This window comes from Mustela nigripes, chromosome 3 (assembly GCF_022355385.1).
Source record: "Mustela nigripes isolate SB6536 chromosome 3, MUSNIG.SB6536, whole genome shotgun sequence".
In the NCBI taxonomy this organism is placed as follows: Eukaryota; Metazoa; Chordata; class Mammalia; order Carnivora; family Mustelidae; genus Mustela; species Mustela nigripes.
Genome location: NC_081559.1, coordinates 39,632,304 through 39,660,066, shown reverse-complemented (window position 1 = coordinate 39,660,066; position 27,763 = coordinate 39,632,304). Strand labels below are relative to the sequence as shown.

At 47.3% G+C, this 27,763-nt stretch overlaps 1 protein-coding gene across 3 annotated transcripts in view; it reads right to left on the bottom strand.

Annotated features, from left to right (window-relative positions):
• Positions 1 to 13,806: 13,806 nt before the first annotated feature.
• EIF4E2 (eukaryotic translation initiation factor 4E family member 2) overlaps positions 13,807 to 27,763 on the bottom strand; it is a 29,632-nt gene continuing 15,675 nt past the window's right edge. Inside the window, exons 7-8 of one of the 3 annotated variants that reach the window (XM_059393723.1) lie at positions 22,171 to 22,248; positions 13,807 to 16,400 (exon numbers count right to left, since the gene is read on the bottom strand). In XM_059393723.1, the coding sequence (XP_059249706.1) occupies positions 22,203 to 22,248 (46 nt within the window). In that variant the 3' untranslated portion in view covers positions 13,807 to 16,400; positions 22,171 to 22,202. Of the gene's footprint in view, positions 16,401 to 22,170; positions 22,249 to 27,016; positions 27,283 to 27,763 lie in introns of those variants that run through there. The other 2 variants (XM_059393724.1, XM_059393722.1) reach the window with 2 other exon arrangements.

Below are 27,763 nucleotides of genomic sequence, written 5' to 3'. Positions count from 1 at the left end.
ATGGTCACTATAGCTTTGTCTTTTCTGGAATGTCATACGGTTGGCATCATCGACTCTGTAGTCTTTCAGACTGGACTCTGTCACTTAGTAATATGCATTTAAAGTTCCTTCATGGGGACACCTGGGTGGCTCAGTCATTAAGCCTCTGCCTTCGGCTCAGGTCATGATCCTGGGGTCCCCGGGTCGGGCTCCCTGCTCAGTGGGGAGCCTGCTTCTCCCTCTCCCACTCCCCCTGCTTGTGTTCCCTTTCTCGCTGTGTCTGTCAAATAAATAAAAATCTTCAAAATAAAATAAAATAAAGTTCCTTCATAGCTTTTTCATGACTTGGTAGCTTCTTTCTTTCTTCTTTTTTTTCTTTTTTATTAACCTACAATGTATTATTTGTTTCAGGGGTACAGGTCTGTGATTTGTCAGTCTTAAACAATTCACAGCACTCACCATAGCACATTCCCTCCCTAGTGTCCATCCCCCAGCCACCCCATCCCTCCCACCCCCTCCATTCCAGCAACCCTCAGTTTGTTTCCTGAGATTAAGATTCTCTTATGGTTTGTCTCCCTCTCTAATTTCATCTTGTTTCATTTTCCTTCCCTTCCCCTCTGATCCTATCTTGTTTTTCAAATTCCTCATATCAGTGAAATCGTATGATAATTGTCTTTCTCTGACTTTTTTTTTGCTTAGCATAATACCCTCTAGTTCCATCCACGTCATTGGAAATGGCAAGATGTCAGTTTTTTGATGGCTGCATAGTATTCCGTGTGTGTGTGTGTGTGTGTGTGTGTGTACACCGCATCTTTATCCATTCATCTGTTGATGGACCTCTAGGTTCTTTCCATAGTTTGGCTATTGTGGACATTGATGATAGCTTATTTCTATCATTGAATAATATCCCATTGTATCCCACTGTATGGGTGTATCATAGTTTATTAAATGAGCATTTTTTAAAAAAATAAGAAATCATTTAGAACGGGGGATAAAGTATATTTGGTAAAGATGAGGCAGAAGGAAAATGGTGTGCAGAGAAGCACCTAAAAATGGTGCTGTTGTCAGGTGAGGAGGGAAACTTGAGCCCTGCTGGGCTCTCCAAGGGGAGAGGCACTGGGTTCCCTGAAGGGGAGAGGGGCTGTGGAAGGGAGGGCACCAGCAGGCTGTACTTAGTGAGCCCTGGGCCTCTGGGTTTTGGGAGAGAAGGCAGAGGCATGACAGGTGCAGGAATGGTTGATATCTTAGGTCATGTTGACCTGTGTTTTGAGGAATTTCCTGTGTAGCTCATGGTGGGTTGCAAAGCACCCTTGTCTACCCCTTCCTGGCAGCTGCAGTCTGGAAAAAGTTACCACAGAGCCATCGTTTTATAAATAAGCTATGAGTGTGTCCCAGCAGACCAGGGCCTCTGAGGCCGGACATTTGGCACCTCTGTGGCCAAACTGGCAGGCTGCCTGTTGCCCTTGGTACCAGGACATAATTCACCAGCCGACAACAGCCTGTCTGACCCTGCTGCTGGGGTAGTTTTAGAAAGCAGGAGATTCCCCCCAAACCCCTTCAGTTCTGACTCCCAGATTCTAGGACTGAATGGGGCCAAAAAGCCATCTGGTCTACTTTGGGATGACCCATCTGCCAGCAGAGAAGTCAGTTAATCTCACGCCAGTTGCCCCCGTTCTCATGCTCTGATCGTCAATTAAAAGGTCTTTTATATTGCCCATGGTGGTTTTTGCAAACCTCAGCTCATTTTGGATTTATATCTTACCAATAGTTGTTCTAGAGATCCAGCTTTGTCTTGGTATGGTGTCCTTTTCCGGGCTTTTTGCCATGCTTTTTGTTGATCTGTGACCACCGTAGCACACCTTAGCCTGGGTAGAGACAGTCTGACTACTGACCCATCAGTGACCCACAGCTGCTGGTAGTGTCTCCTAGATTTTAGACTCTGGCCCCCTGATTTGTGCAGATCACCCAGACTGCACCCAGGGTGGGGGATCAGGAGGGGCTTCTTGATGGTCAAGGTGGGCTGTGCTTCCTGTTCTTGGGGCTGTCCACCCTATCCCCTTTCTCCTGGCCCTTCAGGAGCCACAACTCCTCTCTGGGGCTCTTCACCACCTGCCACTTGGGGTCCCAGCACTTCCCCTCCTGCTGTGGTCAGGATGGGATGGGGAGCCCCATTTAACCTCTTCGCGTTATCTTTTTTGATCTGAGTTCACAAAAAGGTTTCCCTTGTATCAAGTGGGGCTCACATTCATTTCTTGTCAGGCTTAGGAACTTCCTCTGGAGAGTAGGAACCCAGGCCCCGCGAGGGAGCAAGATCCAAGCATTTATTATTATTTTTTTAAGATTTTATTTGTCTATTTATTAAGATTTTATTTATTTATTTGACAGACAGAGATCACAAGTCATCAGAGAGGCAAACAGAGAGAGGGGAAAGCAGGCTCCCTGCTGAGCAGAGAGCCCGACACAGGGCTCAGTCCCAGGACCCTGGGACCATGACCTGAGCCAAAGGCAGAGGCTTTAACCCACTGAGCCACCCAGGTGCCACAAGATTTTATTTATTTATTTGACAGAGATAGAGAGGGAGAGAGAAAACAAGCAGGGGGAACGACAGCAGAGGGAGAGGGCGAAGCAGGCTCCTGGCTGAGCAAGGAGCAGGATGCAGGGCTCGATTCCAGGACCCTGGGATCACACCTGAGCTGAAGGCAGACACTTAAGCAACTGAGCCACCAAGTACCCCAGGATCCGGGCATTTAAATCAAACATCACTCCTCATGCAGGTTATTGGAATTTTATTTTGAAATTATTTTATTTTTTAACGATTTTATTTAGTTGAGAGAGAGTGATACAAGGAGCAGAGGGAGAGAGACAAGCAGACTCCACGCTGAGCCCAGAGCCCCATGCGGGGCTTGATCCCATGCCCCTGAGATCATGACCCAAGGCGAAATCAAGAGTCAGAAGGTTAATGACTGAGCCACCCAGGTGCCCCTGAAATTATTTTATTTTATTTTATTTTAAAAGATTTTATTTATTTATTTGACAGAGATCACAAGTAGGCAGAGAGGCAGGCAGAGAGAGAGGAAGGGAAGCAGGCTCCTTGCTGAGCAGAGAGCCCAACTCGGGGCTCAATCCCAGGACCCTGGGATCATGACCTGGGCCGAAGGCAGAGGCTTAACCCACTGAGCCACCCAGGTGCCCCATAATTTTAGATGTATACAACAATTGCAAAGATAGTACACAAAGTTCCCCTGTATCCTTCACCTAGCTTCTCCTAATATTCCTATCTTCTCTAACCACGGCACATGGATCAAAACCAAGAAATCAGCACTGATACGTTACCACTAGCTCAACTTCACACTTCATTCAGATTCCCCCAGGCTTTCCACTGGTGTCTTCTTTCTGGTCCAGGATCCCACATTCATGCAGTCATCATGTCTCCGTAGTATCTCCTCATCTCTTACATTTCCTAGGTCTTTCCTGGTCTTTCATGATGCTGACACTTTTGAAGAGTCCTGGTCAGGTATTTTACTATTGCCCTGCTCTGTCTCTCTCTAAAATGAATAAATAAAATATTTTTAAAAATAAAATAAAATCTGTAAATAAATAGATACAAATAGGGGCACCTGGGTGGCTCAGTGGGTTAAAGCCTCTGCCCTTGGCTCAAGTCATGATCCCAGGTTCCTGGGATTGAGCCCCGCATCGGGCTCCCTGCTTGGCGGAGAACCTGCTTCTCCTTCTCCCTCTGCCTGCCTCTCTGCCTACTTGTGCTCTCTCTCTATCTCTCTGTCAAATAAATCAATAAAATCTTAAAAAAAAATAAATACAAATAAAGCAAACGTAATCTCATCCTGACATCTCCTTCCCTAACCTAGTACTACAGGGCTCATTAAAGATTTTATTTATTTATTTGTCAGAGAAAGAGCACAAGCAGGGGAGGCAGAGGCAGAAGCAGGCTCCCCGCTGAGCAGACAGCCCGACCTGGGACTCAATCCTAGGACCCTGAGCTGAAGGCCGATGCTTCATCGGCTGAGCCCTCCAGGCGCCCCTCTTGTGATTTTCCTGGGCTCTTCGAGGGCAGCCATGGATGCTGCAAGTTGCAGGAAGGCTATGGCGAACTGCAGTTCCTCCCGGAGATCTTGGCTTTCACCTGCATGTGCGCTTTACCCAGCAGACGCTTTGCTGGCAGACATTGGACTCGTGGACGTGAGCTGGCCCGCTGCTGTGGGAGGACACTCCTGAGCCCAGGCTCGAGCCTAGACCCACCTGACGCTGCCCGCATCTCCACCAACAGCTGCTCTGGGGCCGCTAGTTGAGGCTTCAGGCGAAGGCCGGGAAGTGGGCAAGGGAGGCCTCAGATGAACCACAGGGGCTCTTGGTCTTCTCAGTCTTGATTCACACATCCCTGCCTCCCCATGCAGGGTAAGGTAGACGGACAGAGACTTCAGCTAGGACATGATTCGTTAGGGTCAAGGATGCCTGGGTCCAGACGCTGGTGAGAGTCACCCACTTTGGGGTTCCAGTGTGTCCAGGGCAGGGAAGGGGTGGGCCAGCTCTCCCTGGGCTTCAGTCTCCCTTGAGCCTCAAATGTGTGGTTGGCCGGGAAGCCAACACTGCCCACACACCTCTCCCCTCCTTCCTGGTTCCTCGGCCTCCCCTCCGTTGGCCTCCTCTCCGTGCCCACCCTCTGGCCTTCGCCAGTCCTGGAGCCACTCTTCCTGGATCCTGGGCCTGCTTCCTTCCAGTCTTCTGAGAGTCCTTCTCTGTCTGCTGTTGGGCCTCCTTGGGGCCCCGCCCTCCCTGTTGTTGTGCCAAGAGCCCTTCTTCTTGCCTGCCGTCGGTCTCTTGGCCCATCACGAAGTCACTGGGTGCCAGCACCCTTCTCTGGTCTGTGCTCTTCATTTTCAGCCTTACCAGCTCGGCCAGTTCCTGAGCCTGGAGACCCTGACAGGACCTGCTCCTTTCTGGGGTGGGACAGCGAGCTCCCCACCTTGAACATGCTTCTGCGCTGCTGTGGTGGTTTCCATCTCCCCACCACGGCTCTGCGATGCTTCCAAACCTTTGCCTTCTCTGTGAGTAGATGCAGAGAAGGCCTTTCAAGTATAATTCAACTCTGGAAGTCATACAAAGAAAGACTGGCCAGTCCGAAGAGACAGCAAGACTCTAGGTGTGGAAACATCGGGTACCAACAGGCTAGAAAAGAACACTTGTGTCTCTGCTGGTTGGTGATCTCACGGGAGCAGATGGAAGCACTCGGCAGCCCAGCAGATCAGCGCAGAGCGTTGTCCAGAGGACACAGTGATTTCTGGAAGGAGAAAGGAACTGAACATGTCAACAAATCGTGGCCAGAATCCTGGCTCATGCCGTCCAGAGGGACAGGAGACAGTGGAGCTGGACCTACCATCAGCCGCTGCAAGCAGGACACATGGGAGCTCCTCCTGTTGGGGGAGAAGGGTTTGGGTCCCCCCAAATTGGGTACCCCAATAATGGGTGCGTGATTAAAGGAGTGAGACTGATACAAAGTGAAGGTCAAGCAAAGCTTTATTTCGTGCCAAGCATCAGGAATCAAACTGCCTGTCAAACAGACCGGTCAGGGCTGCCCCTCCAGAGAGGAGGGTCCCTCCCTGCTTTCCAGACTAACTTTTATAGAGCAAAGGCCATGTGGTTGGGCCTGGCCACACACAGGTGGCCAATAAGATTGTAACAAACACACAGGAAATTCCACAGTGAATGCTAGGCGACAAATTGAATTAAAATTTACCCTAGTAGACATTTGAACCAGCCTATCACACCTTGGTTAGGATTGGCGCCAAAAGGCTCCCAAAGGGCGGGGCCCCTACTCCTTGGTAGCTAGGAGACAGTATGCGCCCCCACTGATTGAATACCTCCACCTGGCCTGACCCACTCTTGGACTTGGACTTTGTTACATGGGACTGGTTTCCCAGACTTGCTTTTAAGTAAGTTCCCCTGAGGTGGGGGGGCAAGGTCAATTTAAGCTTTACAACAAAATGGCCGTTCAGCTGGGGTGCGGCTGCTCTGGCTGAATAGGCCCTAACAAGGGGAAAGTTCACGAAAGTTCACACGGCCTTCATGGCATCTTTCCTCTTAAAGCCAGGAGATTCTGTAATGAGCTATACAGACAGCCACTTTATAGCCAAATTCACCGGCATACAACAGATTTGCTGGTTAAGAAGCAACAGCTCCTCCTGGACTCTCTTGCCCGTCTTAGGCCACCAACAGAACAGTGACTTCACCCCACCACATTGGGGAAGCTGCCCTGGCCTCCTTGCTAGCTTGTGCTGCTTCTTGCACTGGTCAAGCTTGTGTCACAAAAGGATAGTCTCCTTCATACACAAAGAACTCCTAGAAGTCATTTAGAAAAGGACTACCAAGTCAATGGAAAAAATGGTCAATACATGATCAGAAGAGCAAACACAAATTGTTCTTAAATATATGAAAGAAACTCAGCTTCACTCATAAGAATGACTAAGATATTTTTCTTACCTATCAAAATAAGCATAAATCAAAAAGTTTTTTAAGATACACTTTTGGTAGGTATTTGTGTCCTGCTCCTAATTCCTGTGTGTGTGTGTGTGTGTGTGTGTGTGTGTGTGTGTGTTGGGGGAGCTCCCCATACCAGCAAGCAAGGCTCAGACACCAGCTGGGCATCTTACAATTCAACTCAGTTCTGACACTGTCTACCAGGGAATGGCATCAGGTCCCACAGTTAAGGGTTCAGTCCTGTAACACTGTCCTCCAATTCAGACACCAGTCGTCAGCCCAGCTTATCGCCTGTGCTTCTGAGTGGCTGGCTGTTAATCAGAGGTCCCTAGCTAACCCTTCTTTGAGTTCAATGGATTTGCTAGAATGACTTACAGAACTCAAAAAACCTGTTAACTCACTAGATTATCAGTTTATAACAAAGGAATTAAAGGATATGAACCAATAGCCCGATGAAGATACTGGGGCGAAGTCCCTACCGAAGGAGCTTCTGTCCTTGGGGAGTCTGGGGCCCCACACAGTGGCCTTGGAAGCATGCTGGTTCCCCAACTTGGAACCTTTCCAAAGTCCCCCCCCCCCCCCCGCCCCCTTTTGAGTGTTGATGAGGCTTCACTACACAGGTATTGATTGAATCATTGGTCATGGTGATCAACCTCTGGCCTCTTTCCCTTCCCAGAAATCATCTATTGGGGCTGGTTTCCGTGGCAACCAGCCCCAGCCTCGGGTGCTTTCCAAAAGCCACTCATTAACATAATCCAGTGGGGGCAGAAAAGGGGTTGTTGTGAACAGCAAGACACCCATCCACCTTTGTGGTTCTGAATAGATTTCAGGAACTGAGGACTAGAGACCAAATATCATAACAAATGATGCTCCCACTGCCCTTGTCCTCAGCACATTCCAAGGATTTTGAGGGCTCTGAGGCAAGAACAAAAACTATCAAATATATATGTGAAATATATTTTGGTTTTCTGAATGACCAAATACATACATTTCTTTTTCTTTTTCTCTGTCTTGTCTTGTCTTGCTTTGCCTTGCCTTTCTTTCTTTCTTCTTTTTTTTAAAGAGAGAGTACAAGCCAGGGGCAGGGGGAGAGGGAGAGAGAGAACCTCAAGGACATTCCACACCCAGCAGGGGATCGTGACCTGAGCTGAAACCAAGAGTCGGTTGTTTAACCTGCTGAGCCACCCAGGTGCCCTCTATTTTTCTCAAAAGTCCCAGTATCACAGTGGGGCTGTGAGGATCCAGGCGTCGCTGGTGAGCGTGTAAGCTGGGGAGAAATTTGGCCCTAATTATCAAATCCATCTGCTCTGTGACCTAGTGATTCCACTGCCAGGAATTCATCCTACAGAAGTGCTTATACGTGGGCAAAGTGATGAGGACAGACACAAGTTAGTTATTGCCGGTGTCTTCCAATTAGCAAAAGACTGGAAGTAATCCAAATGTACATTATATTAAGGGGACTGGCTAAAACAATCATACAGCCGTACATCCTGCCCCACAACTCAGATACCTTTCCTTATCTTCTTTAACAGGATTAAAGTAGCTTGGCTCCAAATTCATCAGAGCATTTAATGGGGACCATGAGAGGCCTTCCCACCAAAGAAGCAAGAGCAGAGGCTCATGATCAGCAGCACGACTTCAGAGTGTGCTGGGGGTATTAACCCCTGCGATCTGGGAAGAGAAGCCAGGCGGACACAAATGTGAAAGGGGAAAGTAACACCTTCACTGTTAGAAGATAAGATTATCCAGGTACCTGGAAAATGCAAGCAGATTATCAGAACAACCACTACAAACAGCAAGAATCTGTGAATTCCCAGTGAACAAAATCCAAACACAGAAAGCAACAGTCTCTCATTGTTGCTTGGGGATGATGGGCCACGGATCAGACCAGGGAACCCATGAGCCCGAGCCCTGAGCGGTGCTTCATTTGCTGTAAAATGAGGTCTTGGGGCAGCAGCCGTGCTGTGCAGAATACCATGGTGATGACTTAGGCATTTTGTACATCTGTTTTTGGCAGAGGTGTTCTGGGCAGCAGGTGGGTGCCTGCTCTGATCCAGTCCTGTTTGGAGACAGGGGAGTGGCCCCGCCATCGTGGGACACAGCCCCATCAGGAGGAAGAGACAAGGGCACCCACATGCACCCAGCACTATAGGAACACCGGGCCTGCTGGTAATTCAGACAGGAGGGGACTAGGAGGGCTTCCTGGAGGAAACAGTTATCTGAAGGGTGATAGAGGTAGGCAAAGGAAGGAGAAGGCCATTTGCCACAGAAGGATATGAGCTGTGTGGAAGCAGGAAGAAAAAGGGTGGATCTGGGGCACCCCAGGAACTCAGTCTGGCCAAAGTATGACATGGGAGGGCATTAGGGCATTCATTGAAGAAATATGGGCAGTTCTTCAGTTTGAAGGGCCAGTCTCAGTCCAGTTGATGGGAAATGTTGGGGTTTGGGAGTGAACAGTTGAAATAATTTTTGAGATGTTTTCAGTGCAAGAAAGGTGGTTTTATTAAAGTACCATATAAATTTATTAAAGTAAATTACAGGAGAGGACCCGTGGGCTGAAAGAGCTGCACCGGGTTGGGAGGAGCGACTGATGGCACACTTCCAAGGTGGGAAGGGGTTAGGGACACCTTAGTCTCTAAGGAATTTGGAAGCAAGGCTTCCAGGACCTTGGGGGACCGGTTGCTGTTAGGATAAGTGCGTTTAGTCCCCTCTAGTAAACCTTAGTCATGAGACCCTTCAGACGGACATCCGGGGACCCATAGGCTTGGAGAACGATTGCTGACATGTATCTTGGGTTGTGGGGGGGGGAGGCGCGGCTGGTGGAGATAAAAGGAAGTTTCCAAAGGGATTTTTACATGTTAAGGAAGACTTACAGGATCCTGGAGGTCAGGCTAATGTCAAGCTAGGTTGTCTTTCGCCTCCAGCAAAGTATTCACAAGCTGCTGGAGGAAGGTCACTCTGCTTTTCTCACCTACTTGTCAATGGCCTGTGAAGGAAACTTAATTATTTTTTCTACATTTCTTTTACCTTTTGTTCTCCATGTCAGGGGCAGCTACTGTGTTGGTAGGGCTGTGGACACTGCAGTGGGGGGAGGTGGGAGCACTCTGATTACACTGTGATTACCGGAGGGGAAGTTTCTGGAGGTGTCAGGGAGATGTCACGTTGTAGGAAGCTGAGGCCTACTCTCAGGGCCAGGCGGGAAGGAGGGAAGGCAGGCCCCTCAGAGGCCGTGGTCCAGATCTCGGCTGCCAGGGAAAACCTCCCAAGAAGTCCTGTGCTAAGGGGCAGGCAGGGCCCTCTACCAGGGGCCTCTGGCTACTCTGTTTCACAGGGAGGGGTCGAAGGGGCCAAGTGGGAAACCATCAAGACAGAATGTGTGCATGGGGTCATGTGGGGAGTGAGTAAGGCATATATGTGGCCAAATTAGCGACATTAGTGAGTGGCTCAGGACCACAGGCAGCGTGGCAAAAGCTGGGCGCAGTGGACACTTCCAGTAGAAGGAACAGAACTGAGAAAACAGAGCATGGGGGTGAGGGGCCAGCCCCCAGGGAGGCCTGTAGGAGCCCCATGTCTGGCAGTGCCAGGCCAGTCACAGCTCTGCTCAGCCTTCGAGGGACTCCCACCACCTAGGAACCATCCTGAGAGGGGAGTGAGCGGGGTCTGGGGAGGGCAGAAGGAGGCCAAGGCTGAGATGGGCTTCTAGCTCTTGGGGCATCAAAGTTAGCCATCCTCTAGTCCGTGATGAGGGACATCTACTGCCTGCGGGACTACTGGTCAATCCACCTGCCTTTCTGGGCTCGTGAACCACCTCCTTGATTCACAGATGGGGCTGGGCGTGGTAGGTGGAGGGAGGCTCTGAGCCCCTGTCCACACAGGTGGAGGTCAAGGCAGAGATCAAGGGTCTGACGAGACGGTGGACTAAGTGCAGAGGGAATGATTTGGGCAGAAGAACTTCACAGAAATAGTCATAGTCATGCCACCTGCATGGTGTGGTCCGGGCTGGGGCTTCCCTGGTGTGGGAAGGATGACATGGGATTAGGGAAAGGGTATCAAACATCACCCTGACCACACAACACGATGCCCTCTTGCCCCTCCCTGGAACCTTAGCAGAAGCTACCCTACTCACTTGCTTTAGATTCTCTGGGGTCAGCCAGGTGGGCCACTCACCCCAGGACTGTCCAGCAGGGGTCATTACATAGCCACACGGTCCAGGTCCAGTCTGGACACGAGCATTGCCATCAATCAGAGGAACGGCCTACAGACTAGGTGAGCCACAGCCTCCCTGCAGGAAGAGGTTTGGAACTCAGAGCTCAACTGACCCCTGTCTCTAGCCTTACAAGACACGTGACTTTCTGCAAGGTGCTAACCTGTCTCTTCATCTGTTAAAAGGGGACCATAATACCCTACACACAGGACACACTAAGTGAAGTGTGTGCAGGAAGTGATCACAGTGCCTAGTACAACAGACTGTGAACTGGTACTGTTTACTGCCAGCCTCACACACAGGAGCCCCTCTGGCACAGAACCCAGGTCTGCACTTGCAGAGTCTGGTAGAGTGAAGGTTACCTGTCCACTGGCCTGGGTCCCCACTGGTAACATTTGAACCCCCAATCCTCCAGGAGGTCTTGCTTTTTCCCTGGCCTTCCTGGGGTGCTACAGCCCACCCGAGCACTCCCGCTACCCTCTGCACACCTCTCTTTGCATCTCCCTTGCTGTGTCCTGGAGCTTGACCACTTCAGACCGTGAGCTCTGGGAGGGGACTGCCTCGGGATGCCCACTCACCTCTGCACATGCACCACACTGCCCAGGGGCGCATGCGGGGGCCAGTGTGGGACGGACATTCTAAGCACAGCAGAAGACAGCGCTGGACTCTGTTCTTTTGCAGCTGACACATCAGAGAGCTGTACTTTTAGGAGCTGTTGGGCTGCAGATGGATGATTTGTCCAGGACATTGAAGCTTGAGTCAGAATGATCTTAGAGGGGAGTTCAGCGTCAGGGTCATGTGGAACTAGGCTGGGGTAAATGTCAGGGCTAACACTTTCAACTGGCACCAAAAAGGACTGTAGCCAAGGGAGAGCAGACCCAAGGCAGGGACAAGGGAAGATGAGAAATACCAAAACCCAGACTACCGGGTCTCTGCCAGGGAACAGAGCTCAAAGCAGAGAGAAAGGACTGGCTTAGTTCCAGTGCTTTCCGGCAAACCCTGTGAGTAGAAGCACCTTCTGGACTTGGATATGCAGCTCCAGTCCTTAATGCTCTTCCCAGCACAGCCATCCATGGACTGGTAGAATGCCCTATCTACCAGCATGGCATTCTACATAGTACTTGTAATTAAAAAACCTCATTTCACAGCCAGTGAAGTCTGGCCATGGACTTGTGCTCATGTAACTCACAGGTTTTACCAAACCCTCACCACGCAGAAGCAGTCGGATAGAGCGAAAATGGCTTGTGGAAGACTCGGCGGTGATGCTGCGGGCAGACAGTCTCCTGAAAGGGTCGAGTTCTGCCTTAAAGGCTACAGTATATGCTGGGCATGAATCTGCTCTCCTGTACCCGGATTCAGATTCGTGGGTCCAGGAATCAAGGGAGAGAAGTGGGAGTGGTTCCCCAGTGCACTCAAAGTGACTCTGTGGGCTTAGAAGTCTTGGTTTTCCAAGGAGAAATATTCCCACCAGGAAACCCAGCAATGGCTCCACTAGGTTGCACACAGAGGCTCACCTGGCTACTTGGGGCTCACCAACACTGAGTGTCGGTTGTTTCACCGACACTGAACCAACAAGCGAGTCGGGGGGTTATTCTACTGGCTGGGGAATATTCCCAAGGGGAAACGTGTATGCTGCTACATGACAGGGGTGGAGAGGACTGTGGCTGGAGTCCAGAAAACCCTCTACGTCCCTCTTAGAAATTCCAACGATGAACAGAAAACTAAAAAAATAAAGGCAGGACAATGAATTCAGACCCTTTAGGAATGAAGGTTTGGATCAACCATGCCAAAAAAGAACCCAGCTGAGATCCCGGCAGAGGAAAAAGGAAATGGCGACCAGGTAGTGGAAAAAGCAATTACAAATACCAATTCTAGACACACGCGCGTGCATGCGTGCATGTACACACACACACACACACACACACACAGTTCCTTCTCAGTAGCTCATGCAATTTCTATTGGAAGCTAACTTTACCGTTTAGTCTTCAGGCAGCATTCTGTGACTCTATATTCTATTCAGATCAGACTGTGACAGGATGGGAGGAATCAGCATGGCCTGGAGATCCATGTGATTGCTGGGCTTTACGTAGCCTGTTTCAGAAAGAGTTAAGTCCATCTTACAATTAGTTGCATCTTGGGGAGAAACAGAGCAGCTTTTGAGATAGGATTAAAGTTCAAATACACATAGAAGGCTGTGTATGGATGCTGGGCGACTAAGGGGCAGGGCGGTACCCACTACAAGCCCTTGTCTCTCAGCTTCACACCCAGCATTTTCCATTGTTCTTGTGAAGCTGGCCACAGCCCTCTGCAGTCATTTCTGCTCTGCTCGCTGGTATCCTGTGGTATTTCTCAGCAGTGTGCACCAGAGGGAAGCCTCAGTGCTGTTGGAGGAAAAGGGACCCACTCCTTCCTGTTGCCGCAGCAGGACTCCCTGTACAGTGGCGGCAAGTGTGTTCCCGCAGCTGCAGCTCGATCCCAGGCCTCTCAGTGTCCAACAAACTTAGAAGCGACTCCATCAGGCCCATCATGCTTGCAGAGACCCCACACCAGAGGGAGCAGCCTCCATCCTGTGGCAGCTCATCCTGGAGATGCTGTCTCCTTGAGTCTTCCTTTCTTTTCGCCTTTCTCCTTACTGTGTCAAAAATTCTACACTATCGTTCAAATGACTCTCAAGGTGTCATGTCTTCTATTTGGACCACAACTGACAGACACAGACAGTTTCTGTCTATTGAAACGGAGGGTCAGGTCTGCATTGTTTTGGATCACCAACTCAGACTTTGCGGTGTCTCCTCTCTCCCTTGTATTTCACAAGGGCACTTGAGGATTTCTTCAAATTCTGATCCTTCAGATTTCCTGCCATTCCAATAGTCCTCACCCCATGTCGAGAATAGAAATGAACAGTATTTTGATATTAAAACTTTATAACAAAAACATTTAAATGGAAGTTTGGCAATGATTAATAGCAATTGGAGAATTTTTTAACACATTTACGTTAATGACCCCACATTGTCTGGACTACCCCACAGGTTTTGTTCTGGAAAGGATTTAAAAGCCCTGTGCGCGGAAGGCAGACGGAGCAGCCGCAACTGCCAGGAGCCCCACGTCCCTGTAGTAAAGAGTCCACAGCCTGGTTCTTGCGGATATTTTCCATTTATTACTGCAGTAGACAATTGCTCTGAAAGTGCAACACTAAATCACTTTGTCACAGCCTCTGCTCCTCTGCTGGCAAATTCTTGGAAGTTCATTCTTGGAGCATCGTGGACCACAAGCTTCTCTCAAGGTGGGAAATTATTGCCACTGCCAATGTCACAGGAAAAAAAACCTCACACACATGACTAGAAGAACAAAACGAGAAGAGCACTGGAGAGGAGGAGCGGCCAATTTCAAATGGAAAACCCAGCAGAGGAGTCATGGGCAAACAGTCCACTTGCGCGAAGTGAAAGGTGACTCCCAGCCTCCTGGCAGCAACCTACACATTTGTGAGGCGGGCCCAGGGGTGCCTGTCATCCCTCTGTCCCCAGAAGAGGTGAAACCAATACCAGTGCTATGCCACACCTCCGTGTAGCCGAGGTCCACAGAGTCAAAAAGAAATGGAAGGACCTCTCAGGCTAGTCTGGAAAATGGGTGGTTTGGCTAAATGGACTCTTCAACCTCCCACTTAGAGCTGCGGGGTGGAGTATCTGGGAGAGCTCGCAGGGTAAGACACTGCGTCAGAGAAATAACTCTTGTTCTAACCAGCACAGGGTCAGCATCTATTGGTGGTAAAAAAAATTACTTTCAAATAGTGCAATGACAAGGAGGAAGGGAAACATGAGCAGCTCTAGAAAACACAAGAGATTTAAAAAATCTGAATGAGACCAAAGAAAGCGCAAAAATATGAATGTGGACCATACACCTAAGCACTCAGCCTGGTGGACCCCTCCCTCACGAACACATTATACACATCCGCACCCACTCGCGCACACATGATAGTCAGGCAGATGCCCCAAGAAGGGCAAATCCAAACGTCTGCTCTCTTTGGAATTCTCATGGCAAATCTGAGTGTAGGCAAAAGTGAAGCCCTTCCTAGGGTCGAGACAAATACTCAGGAGGCAGCCTTTGCTCCCCATTGAGCCAGTGTTGCTCCTCTATTTGCCTGAGCCCTTCACAATTGCCTGGGCACTACAATTCATTCTTCATACTCCTGGAGTTTAAATCACTGCTAGATCTTCTTCTCTGATCTAACTTCACCTGTAATGGAAGCACCTCCTTTTGGCTCCTGGACTCACGTTCTTTTGGGGAAAAAGCATCCCAAGAAAGTGGTAATTAGAAGGTGTTCAGGAGTTGGAAAGTAGGAAGAGAGTAATATAAATACTGTTACTCTCATAGGATTTCTCTGAGACCAGGTGGCTAAGGGCCTGGCCTTCAAGGAAAGGTTTTAGGAGAGGCCTTAATTTAAGGTACTGCGATCTCTGCTCACAAGAGCCAAGTAAGACAGTGCTCCTTGGAGGTTGCTGTAGGACTCGTACTCAGTACTTATTTCAATTCTAGGTGCTCTTTTGACCTCTCTGACTTCAGTCCTTCTGGAGTCAGGTGACCCGGCTTCTCTGATGCATGACCACTCATTTCTAAAGCATGTTTGCCGTTGCCCACAAGAGGTTTCTCTCCAGGTATTGTGGAACAGCACACATTAGTGCATCTACCAGGTGGTAAGGACTGAAAGCAGGTTTCCTCAGACAAGCACAGCCATGCAAAGAAAGCCACCCATCACGGTCACCTTTTTGTCAGATGCCCCAGTTTCAGGATCATAGAATTTACCACATTAAGTGTTAACACTGGGTGACAAACAAGCTTTTGCTTCCCTTCCTCAATGAGGGTCACGCAAAAACCCACCAGAAACAGGTGGGACACACATCCCCTGCTCCTCTGGTTTCAGACACTGCCCTCAGCTCCAAATCCTGCACTTGGAACCGCTATTATAACCTAGCTCCTAAGCACACTGGATTCTGCTCCAGTTTAACTTACCAAGGCATACCTTCTGAGCCGCCTCAGTGAAACCAGTGTGGCTCACTGGATTAAAATTCTAAGTGCAGCAGTGCCTAAGAAGAAAGAGTCCTAACGGAGGGAGGACTGGAGGGCATAAAGCAGGAGACTATACAAAATCAGTAACACATTTTCAGAAAATGGTAGGCTTGGGGGAAGAGGGGAGAGAAATAAACAAAATGTCCCAATAATTTAATGGCAGAGCTAGAAGAGAGCATTTATAGCTATTCCGGGACTCTCCAACAAAAAGCTTTTCCTGGATGCACAGACATTCATAATACTGATAACTCTCAGTCGACAGCTCTGGCTTGTACACGTGGTCACGATGCCCTTCGTACAGCAAAGGAGAGCACAACAGAATGCCCGACAGGCATCTGGACAGCACACAGCAAAACGAAAGGCTGAACTCCCCCAGCCCCAGAACCCCATTTAAAAAAAAGTTTGTCTATTACAAAGTCACGTTTTCTGTTTTTCCGCTTTATAAAGTCAGCGACGCTGGAGGGTGTCTAGCGGAATCCGTCCTCCAGGAATGAGTGCAAAAGGGGAGCGCATGGCTCAGGGACGTCCCTTCAGTAAGCAGATGGAAGGACCAGCTGGAGACCTCCCATCCATTTTGGACAAACACACACATACAGAAAAGGATTATTGCCAGCTTGTGTACTTTCACAATGTGATTTTTGTATTTCGAAAGCTTGAATTGTCCCTGAAAGAAAAAAATGGGAGAAAACAAATCATTCAATACACAGATCTTCAGTAGGCAACAACACACATATGGGGCAGGGGAAGGGGTGGAGACCTGAACTCGGCAGCTCTAGGGCCCTCATGATATACCCCGAGAACTTCCTTTCCTTACTAATCTAATGCAAACATAGCAAACCACCTCCCAAGTTCCTTCAAACACTTCAACTTGACTATTTTCAACAGCCAAAGATTAGAAACAACCCAAATACTTAGCAAAAGGGCACTGGTTAAATATGAATATTATGGCCCATTCCTTCACTGAGACACTTCTGCCGCTTAAAAAAACAAGCCAAGGAAGCTCACTACTAATATGGGAAACTCTCTAGAGAAACTGAGCAGGTATGGAATAGCATATGTACATAGTACACCACCTTTTGTGTAAGTGGGGGTTGGGGAAATAAGGTCACAGTTCATATTGTTTGTACGGACATAAAGTCTATAAGGCCACACAAGAAACCAACAACAATGGTTACGTGGGGCAGTGGAGGGAGGGTGTTACAGCAGAAACTGAGCAGATGCAGTCAGAGTGGGGAGGAAACCCCCCCCCTTTTTTTTCAAACACATATGCACACATACTTAAAAAAATAATTGAATGATGTGGCTGTATTATGTATTCAAAAAAATCAACCTATCTAGCAACCAAAAAACTCTGTGCAAAACTTACAGTTCCTTATAAAAGGATATTCCACAAGGTGAAATACTCATAGCCTTGACTTTAGACACTTAGCTATACCTCTTAAAAGAGAAGCATGTGTATACATAACCCATGGTAAGTTATGTTCTCTTAGCTGCTTTCCATTGAATGTGGACAGGCTTGGCCACCCCCCAGAAACCTTTCCTGTTCCCCACTAGAAGTCCAACATCTCAGCAGTTCACATGCCACCAGAATCCCACCATCTTAGGGCTGGAAAGGGCTTTAAAGGTCACCTCATCTGGTGCTCTAGCCCACAGCTTCAGACTTTAAAGTATCTGAAATTCTAGAACAGAACAGAATTTCTCATTAATCTGATTTTTGAGTCATTATTTCCCTTTATTTTTAGTGGAATGTTCTAGAAGCCTTAGTTTTAAAGGACCCATCTTAAAATTGCTAGATTTATTGGGCATATGGCTACTGGTACAGTGTATACATATGAAAGAACATGCTCAGCCCAGACAAAGAGCCGCCTGCACTTAGCGTAATAGATGCTGCCAGTAAAGAACAGCTCTCACTACACAAGGAGAATGACTGCGCACGAGTACACTGAGAAGGGAAAAGAGAGCTGGTGCAGGTGCTTCTCGACAGCCCACTAGAGTTTTTATAACGGTCATATATGACCATGTAGCTCATTTAACTACAGCTACTGAGCATTTTGATGATTTCCATCTAAGGAGGGAAAGACCACACACAAAGAAAAACTTAATGGGGTGATCATCTTTTTAAAAGCCCTTTCAAAAGGACAGATCCCACTGAGGAGCCACAAGTAGCTAGCAAAGGATGAATAAGGAAGTTCTGATTATAAAACAGAAAAGCAGGCATAACTGATTTGTGCATGTGACTTCTGAGTCCCCTCGGGAATGATGTACCATTGAGACCTGGGGTCAGAAAAGCGCTCTACTAACAAAAGAAGTGATTAGGAAGGAAGGATTTGCTCTGTTCCTTCTCTTCTCTTTTGATGCCACATCTATCCCCGTAGAGCAACTGGATCACAAAAGTCAATCAGCAGGGAGAAATAAAATGAGTAAATAGAAGGGCGGGGTGTGGGATGGTAGCATCACAGGATTTTCTGACTGCGGGAGAATGATTTATCTTGGAGTAAGAGAGGGCAGGCAAGTGTCTCGACCCAGGCCTTTCATCTGTATAGTGATGAAGTGGAAAGAACTTTCTGGACAAGTCATCACTGTAAGCAGGTCACCGTTATCTTTTGGAAGAATCCCTGTACTGTGCTGGGCTTGGGCCACAGACAAATTCTCTCTGTGGCAGGTAAACTGAAAAGCTCTATAATATTTTCCTATCCAGATAGTTACTATTTATTCTAAGTACTTCTATTGTCACAGATCTCTTCAGGGTCAGAAAATCTAAGAAAGCACACTCTAAAGTTTATTTGTAATGCGGAAAAGGGGAGAAGAGTAAGGAGCCAGGAAAATCTAGCTGAGCTTCTGCAGGGTTTGATATAAAAGATAACAAAGAGCAACAAGAACAGGTGACAGGCTCCTCCTGACAATGACAGGCTGGTGGCAGCTGGTGGCTCTGGTCCAGCTCCTCTAAAAAAAAAAGTGGGCTGAGAATAGCTTGCTGCCAGATTTAGCCTGACGAATGTGTTCACCTCAGACCAGCTGGGAACTAATCCGAGGTTCCATCCCTCACCCAAGGGCTGCAGTGCCAGAGAGATTAGGAGACAGAGAAAGGAAGGAGGAAGACAGGAAGTGGCAGAGGTCACAGGCAACTTTTAACTTTTTTTTTTTTTTTTATAAAAGATGGGCTTCTATTCTTTTAAAAGCAAACTATAATTTAGAAAATACAGAGTGAGCTCCTAAAAGTTAGCCCATCTAGCCACCTAGCAATGTTGTGATGCTGCATGGAAAACCAGGAAGGGTTTTCTGTTGTTGTCGTTGTTGTTTTAAATGATACAACAGATCTTTTAGAAGGAAATAAGAACATTTTTACATCCTCACCTGTGAATTTATGTAAAATAAGCAACGGGGACTGTGCCGAGTATACTGATTTAAAGGGGCTTTTCAGACATCAATTTTCCCACTCTATCTTAATTTATTCCCAGGGATTTTTACACATCAGGGCACATGAGCCAAAAGACCCATGAGGCTAGAGAAGTCAGAAAGACGTTCTCTACTTGATGATTCTTTGTCCTGATAGTGGGGTCTCAGAAATACCAGTGCCCTAACCAAACTGGCTTCCAACTTCACATTCCCAGGCATCCTGGGCAAATCTATTCCTCAAATATTCTTAAACAGGTTTCCAATTTGCTCAGCCTCCACATAATCACCATTTTCATCCTTCTAGAGAAAAAGACAAGTTCCAGTTCTGGGAAGAATAAGCTGAGGTAGAGGTTGGCTCCTGAGGGTACACAACAGAAGCAAGGTGGTTGGCTCCTCAGAGGAACGCCTCTCTGTTCTTGCAGGAAGCTGTTGCTGTGCTCGTGCCCACCAGGGGCAGCACAGTGGTTCTGGGCCTCAAGGGCAACCTGGGATCCAGCCATCTGGGGGTACATTACAATTCAGCCTGCACACGGTCTTCTCTGTCACGGAACATTCTCTGTCATTCTGTCAGGTGTCCACCCCAGGCCAGCTCTGGCTTCCTCTTCTCTTCCTCAACAAATATTAAATAAGACTGCAAACCCTTCCTGGGTTCAGTTGGGCAAGTTTCAATCTCTAATCTCCCACTGAGTGCCAACTCCATTCCCCAACAACACAGATCACTGTTCTGCACATGCCAGGCCAGACATATAAGTAACCCTAAATCCTCCCCCAGCAGTTAACTGGGGCTTCTATTGAAGCCATGGTTAAAAGTGCAATACTGATTTGTAATGCAGATCAAGTAAAACAGTTCTAGAATATTAGCAGTTATGTGTAATAGCATAAAATATCAGATAAACTGAAGAGAAGTATTTGTGGTTCAAGAAGAATTACTTTAAAAAAGAATTACTTACATAGCAGTTTTTATTTCTCCCCAGATCATGGTCTACTTGGAAGGGGGTAAAGAAAAGGTGGAGAGGATGAGGAGCTATGAGCTGGAGGTACACAGCCTCAGAGCACCTCTTCCAGGGGTGAGGCGACAGGAATGAAATATGGAGTCCTTTTCGGGTCTTTAGGACAATGAAGTGAGGTGATTTTTTTCATTTAGACACTAATAGTCCTCTCAGACTCCCAAGGCCATGCTTCGAGGAGAACACCTAGGGGGCACCTAACTGGCTCAGGCAGTAAAGCATCCGACTTGATTTCAGGGTGGTGGTGAATTCAAGCCCCACGTTGAGTGTGGAGCCCACTTAAAAAAAAAAAAAAAAGAACACCTAAATTATGAAGTGTTCATGAAGTGCTTTCTTCATCTGCCAGATAAAAAAGATACAGGGGCAACAGAAAGAACAAAGAAACTGCAAAATAGCAATGATATGAAACATGTGATTCCAAGGCAATTCAAAGGTATCTTTCCCGAGGATTCAGTGTTATCAAAGGGGAGGGAATAGTTTTAAATTTTCTCCTATACGGACTACTCTAGTTTCATTTTAAAGGCTTCCCCCTCCCCCATAGAATATAAGATGCTATTGATTTTTAAAAAGCCCATCGTTTTAGGTACTCTAAACACTGCCAATTAAACTATGTCAAAAATTTTTTAATCATATACACAGTAAGCAACCTGATTTTAGGGACATTAAAAACCAAGAAAAAATAAATCCTAGAAATAATCAAACATGGTAACATTATTAAACAATTCCATTATAGTGCCAGGCCTCTGGAAATCTGACTTTTCATCCTGCAAATCAGTGTAGCCAACATTACAGCCCAGGCATGTTTTTCTAGTTTATACACACCCTCCCGGTGTGTATAAACTAGTAGCTACTTCAAAATTCTGTTGACTATATTTTATAGAGAAGTTTTTAAAATAAAATGTTACTTTTAAAAAATCTAATATCTAAAAATTGAATTTATAATAAGGGAATTAAACTACTAAAAAAGACCTGAGGGGTATCACCCACACGTGCAGGCATTCCAGGACGGCTAAACTGCAGATGATCCCAGCTCCACAGTCCTCCGACCCCAGGCCACCTGCTTCTGTCCCTCAGTGTTGTCCTCTCTTCCTGCTCATCAGAGACATGCAGGTCTCCTTCTCTTGAAACTGCCTCATGTCCTTCCTGGGAAGGGGGAGTTCTGAAGCAGCTACTACAGCTGGCATGTTCTGGTCCAATTTTAGCAATCCTCTCTCTCACAGGGATGGTGGGGCAGTTAATGTCCAGGAATACACTCTCAGGGCAGGCACATGCAAATACTGTCCTCTCATTCAGAATAAACTGACCCAGTTCCCTCTGCTAAAGAGACAAACATGGACTTGGCACTCTCTGAATTGAAATACAAATGTTCTTAAAGTGAACGTGTCAGTTGACCACGCCTTCAATGTCCCAGAGCCTCTCCCCGCCAGTAAGCACGTGATGGGCCAGTGATAGCATACCCGGCATCTACCTCAGCTAACTCTCCTTGTGAAACCCTTGGAATCTATCACTGCTCACAACTGACAAACACCACCAATAAACATAGTCTAAACATAAACATAGGGGTACATAGTCTTTCTGGGTGTTCCTCTCCCCTAACCCACACTGGAGCCTATGGAACTGCCCTGCTAGTCACAGGACCCTGCCAGATGGCTTAAAAATGACCACGTCTGGGCAAAAGACAAAGGGTCTGTGGCACACTTATAATCATGAAATGGTACTGGAAGAGATCGGAGACATCTCAGACAGTGGAACCTCACTTTTCCAAATGAGAAAAAGGGTATAGTAAGTTAAACAATCTTAGCAGAGGTTCACCAGGAGACAGGTGACCCAGTGAGGACGATTCCATGGTCTTGGACTCAGTACTTTTCTGTTAGACTGTGACAGTCAGTCAAAGATGAGAGGTCAGAGCAGCCTCCATGTTGGCAGAAGCCAGACTGGCAGTAAATGGGGAGAGGGCAAGCCCTGGGAGAGAGGGGGACTATGGCCGAGAGGTATGTCACAAGGTTACAGAGAAGATAGACAAGGCCCTACCCTGAGTGTGAGAGACAGAGGGGAGCGTCCGATCAGCGGCCGCTGCTGTTCACCAGGCCATGAAACTCCTCCCAGGCCCTGGCAAACCAGAGACAAAAAACACAATAGCACATTCAGGTCAAGGGCTTTTTAACAAAGAGCACAGATACGATAACCCCACATCCCCCTGTAGATACCTTCAGGTTGTGTGGAACCCACCAGTACTGGACGCCCAATGGTAAGGCTTCCCACCTAGACTTTCCACTCACATCAGGAATGGTGGCCAGCTCCTCTCAGGGGCAGCTGGCACTACTCCCAGCTTGCTCCACTGGTGAAGTCTGGCCCTCACTATCCCTAAAGCCTTTGCCACAGTCCTTCTACCTGTTGCTGCAAGTCTACCGGGGGGCCACTGAGGTCAGAGCTAAGCTCAACCATCACTGGAGACACCGCTCATCACTGGGGCAAAGGGCAGCGGCGCTTTCTGCCTTGAGGGCATGAGGACAGGTGGCAGAAACTTTTTCTTCACAAGATCTCACCCTGGGGGTCAGGGCAGTTACCCAACAGCATCATGACGTCTGGTGATGTTATGAGGCAACTACAGCACTTTCTCTGCTTTCACATTTCCAACCTTCTGACCCCTCTCAACTCACACCCCACATTTGTATCAGGTTCCATCTGTTTCTGGAAATACCCATGTAACTATTACTTAAACTTTAAACTGTGTAGGTCACAGTTCAACATTCTAGGGATCAATGCTCCTCCTAACTTTCATGCCCATTAAATCAATTTAGTAATTGGGGTTAAGTAGGGATAAGAAATGTGACCGAGGGATACATAGTCTTTCTGGGTGCTGCTCCACAAAGAACAAGCCCTTGGTGACCCTGGCCAAAAAAATAGGAGAAAACAAAATCTCCCATGCATCCTGAAGCCCTAAACCACCTGGAGTTTCCTTGGAGGAGCTGATGTCCTACCTTTTTGCCCTATTAGGGATAAAGTACCTGGTAAGTTCCCTGGGAAATAAATAAATGAGCAAATAAATAAATAAATAAATAAATAAATTTGTATATATGCAAATATATATATATAATGGGTAATTTCCTATTTCTAAATAGAAAATCCCTTAGTGGCAATTATTCCATTCTCAGTTTAAATGGATGAAAATACCTAGGGTGACAACATATTATGTCACTCACTGCAAGTTTAGTATTACGATCAAAGAATGAATATACTTCATTACTAGGCCTTCTATGGGTAGCTTTTCTTTTCTTTTTTTTTTTATTAATAGGGAGGGATTAAATACAGAGACCTGGTATGACAAAGTCCTTCTTCTGGGTAATATTTGTACAAGTTTCATTAGTTTTTCTCTCTTTTGAACAGCAGCAGCAATTAAAAGTTAATGATCTACCCTGTGGCTGATGGCTTCTCCAGAGTATTATCAAAGCTACTCATACACGCTAACTGAATTGAAGAAAAATCTAAGACCGCCAAGCAAGCGTGCCAGTCTTGGTCAATTCACAAACTCAATGTCCACAGCAAGACATCTGTTCCACAGCCCTTTCTGGAGAGGCGGTGATGCGGTGAACTTCCTGAGTCCATGAGTGACATCAGAAGGCTGTTTCATTCTCCATTCCAAAAGAAGGTAAGGGCAAAGCAAGTCCGACGCTTGGGCAGCAGCCTAGGAAACCCCTCTCTTTCTTTCTAACAGTGAGATTTCAATTCTATTTTGAGCAAATTTGGTGTCAACAAGAAACTACATGGTTGTGCTGAAGTTTCATCTCATTTTTCTTTTGTTTCCAGAAGGCCTACACTAGTCCAAACAGAGCAGTTCTCTGTGTCAAGAACCTGCTGAAATACAGATTTCAGAGTTCCCCTCTAATCCATTCCAGTATGAAACTGCCCTCCCATTTTCTTCAGAAGGATCTTCTTCAGATGCTAAACCTCAACATGAAGAATCTGGGTACAGAGATTTCCTCACATGGATTCAGTGGAAATCAAACAGTTGGTCACAGTCATTGGAACAATTACTCCTACTCTTGTAGGCCAATGCTTGGCTAAGAGGCAAGTCAACCACCTAGAGCTAGGTGTGAATTTTCTAGCTATTCTCCATCTCAGACATTTTAGGTAATATTAAAACTTGCTTCTTTTAAAGGTAAAGAAAGAATAAGTTAAATGTTAGAAGTGTTGTATGAATGGAGTTTCTTATAAATAAATAAATAAATAAATTTATTTATTTTGCCCTTAGATTAACAGAGCCTATAGGGAATTCTGAACAGATTCAAATGACAGAGTGACAAAGAGTCCTTTAGAGACCACTCTTGTCTCAGCTCACTTACCAGGAAATAAACTCTGACAGCAGAGATCTCACTTCCTGTATAATCATATTTGCTCTCCCACCCTGCCGAAAGTCTGGGTCACAGCCTTGCACTTGGCTGGCACCTGATCCTCATGGACGAGCTCAGCCCCCTGCTAGTTTGGGCTTTCTTTGCTTTAAACATCAGTATGGGGGAACATTTCATAAACGCAAAGCCAGGCCAGCAATTCTGCCAGTGTGACTCAGTGCCAGCAAGCTAGGACTCTGATTTAGACAAGATAGGAGAAGGGATGGCTGATTCTTGCCTACAAAGTTCAATGTTCAAATACAATGAAATCTAGATGTGGTACAGCAAAGTCTCCATGTTTGACCCATCTCTCTTCTCTTCTAGAATAAAGTAATAAAGGGAAGTCACCTACCCTCAACTTCCTGTGCAGAGGGGTCTGGTCAGACTCCCCAGTGCTGTGGCCTACTGAGTGAAGCTGGCCCTGCCTTCCCCTTTACCATTCCAGGCCAGATGCACAAAGGAACTCAATGGGACTGTTCCAAAGAGGAATTTCCTCACAAAAGATACTGGTGCTTTATGTAGCTCTGTGCCAGGTTTTATCCTGGTGATGCCCTGGTGTTTGCAGGTCTGGCTGCATTATGAAATTTCTCCTCAAAAGGGGATACAGTTACTCGATGTTTGCAAGGACCCAGACCTATGAACTCTCAACTACGACTGGTCTCATTAAGAGGAGCCATGCACTTGAGCTAACACTCAATTGAACAGGTTTCCCATTTCTCAATGGGACCTGCTCACCCTTCAGGGGGCGGAACTACTGGCAATGAACAGTAGGAGGCAGCAGGCAGGCATCCCCTCTACAGTGAAGCAGCTCACCAGGCAGCAGTGCTGGCCTCAGCCCACCTAGGAGTATAGCAGGAAAAGGCCACAAGCAGCATGATTAGGGAAAGGCTGGAAAAACCGAACAGTTGAAAAAGGACATTGAAAACTAGACTGATACAGCAAGGTGGAGAAATGTGACTGAGAAATTGTAGCCATTCCTAGAAAAATGCCCCTCACTATTTCCAGCAGCCCTACTCTCCAAAGAACTTGGGGGAGAACTGCTCCTTCTTCCTTCACTTCCCCGAGTTCTCAAGTTCTTGGTGCTGCTCCTGGGCTTAATCAATCTCCAGTGGGAGAGCCACAAGGACTAGAACAAAGCAGAACAGCTCTGATTTCTGTTGACATTTGGCAATGATCACAGGGGCCTCCGTGTGGGTTTGGTGCTTTCCGATCAACTCTTACTCTGGATGGTGACATCAAGCTCATCTCCTGGACTAGTTATATAGCGGCAATCAAGGTCAATACATGTAACATAATATTGGAAGGCAAGAGGGAAAAGGCCATACAAGGTAACTCTGACAAATGCTGAAAACATAGAGAACAGGCATTTCCACATGCCAACAAATCTCCCGTCTTCCAGGTATTTCAACCAATTTTGGATAGGTGATAAACAGAGAAACAATCACACAAACACCTCCAGAATGTTCAGTACTAGTCCTGTTGTGTGTTCTGTGAGATCCCAGGCCATGTGCAGCCTGGTGGTCAATCAGGACGGGAGAAGTGCAGGGTGTTGCTGCCAAAATGGAAGAGCCACTTTGGAAAACTCCACATCACACCCACAGCCACCTTCAAGACACCATCAGGCGACCTGACCTAGAGTTCTACAAAAATGGTTTACTTCTGGTTTGGGTAGGAGCTCCTAAGAAAACTTAATAATGAGTAATGAGACCTGCTGAAATCCTACATGCAGGTCAGGGGCCTGAAGGCTGTGCTGCAGTGCATACAAGCCAAGCCACAAAGCATCTGAGGGGCTGGTGTGCAGTACAGTCCGATACCCTCAGGAGCAAACCTTACAGGACGAAGACATTTCCCCACCCCAGGTCCTGATGCACAACAACCCTGGGGACCGGGAGAAAGGGAAGGTCTAGTACCCTGAAACCTCGCAAGCAGGACTAGCTCAAAGAGGAAGAGGATTTGGCTCTAAATGGAAAACAGAAGGGAGAAGGCTGGCAGAGAGCTCGTGGCTTGGGCAGCTCTGGCACAGTGAGAAAACCCTGTTAACACAAAGCGAGGAAACTACATACACACAGCCACACACAGACAAAAAAGCAGGGCTTCACCTCCAAGCAAGAGAGTTCTTTGAAGTAAAGGCAAACAAAGTCAGCGAAGCAAAGGCCAAGGATCCCCCTTTCCAACCTTAACAGACTTTCAAGCTGAATTCTAATCAGAAATCACTCTGGTCTAGTCATCACCGTGACCAGATGGGAACTAAAATTCAAGTACCAGAAAATGGGGTCTCATTTTGAGAGCGAGATGTCACCTCATTATGTCAGACCTCAGCAGAACTGGAACAAAATACCATGTGACACTACAATGGGCTTATGGAAATGAGGCTGCATTCCCCAGATGGCCCTCCACGGAGAAGTCTGTGCCATTCCTTAATATGGTGACAGTCAGTCCGAAAGGCCACTTCTTTGATGCACCATAAAGAGCGAGAGCATGAGACAAGCTAGTTTAGCACCATTTATTAAATGATCTCAGCTGTTGTTGTAGCTGCTGCGTGTCAGCCTGTTCTTAAAACATAAAATGCTCTTCCAATTCCTCTTGTCCAGGACAGAAGGATCTTCCAGGTAGCACGCCAACAGAACAAGAGACTCCGGTGATGCCAGCTTCAATGATGGTGCCATCCAGAGAGGGAGAGGGTCATGGCACATTCAACCGCGGCTTCCAGAGGTTTTGAAAAAGGAGCCTTTGGGGGCCCAGCCTGCCTGGCATTCTAGTGGAAGTGCAAAAGGTGGGCACATTGGGAGAGGAAAGAGAGGGAGACGCGAGGGAAAGTAGCATCTGGGACTCAAGGAGGGTTTCTGGTCCCTGTAGCTGCAGGGCTGGAGTGCTAGGCAGATCTCTTGATAAAGCAGCGAGAAGCAGACTAAGGCAAAGCCCACGGGCTCTCCTAGACTCTGTAAGGACTTGTTCACCCATTTCTACAAAAGTCAGGAAGAACCGCCTCAGGGTATTAGAGAGGGAAAATAGTGGAGAGGGCAGAGTTGAAAAATACCTTCTTTCCCTCTCCTATGCAGGTGAAAGTTTGCTTTTGAGGGGAATGGGGGATGGAGGGCATTTGGGAACCTTGAACGTAAGAGTCCTAGGAAAAGTGGTGTGGACCCCTCCAGCTTGGACTGTGTCTGGCTGGAGGGCAGAAACTATTCTCTCCCAGAACGAAGAATGGGAAAATCTGCCTAGAGAAAAACAAGGCT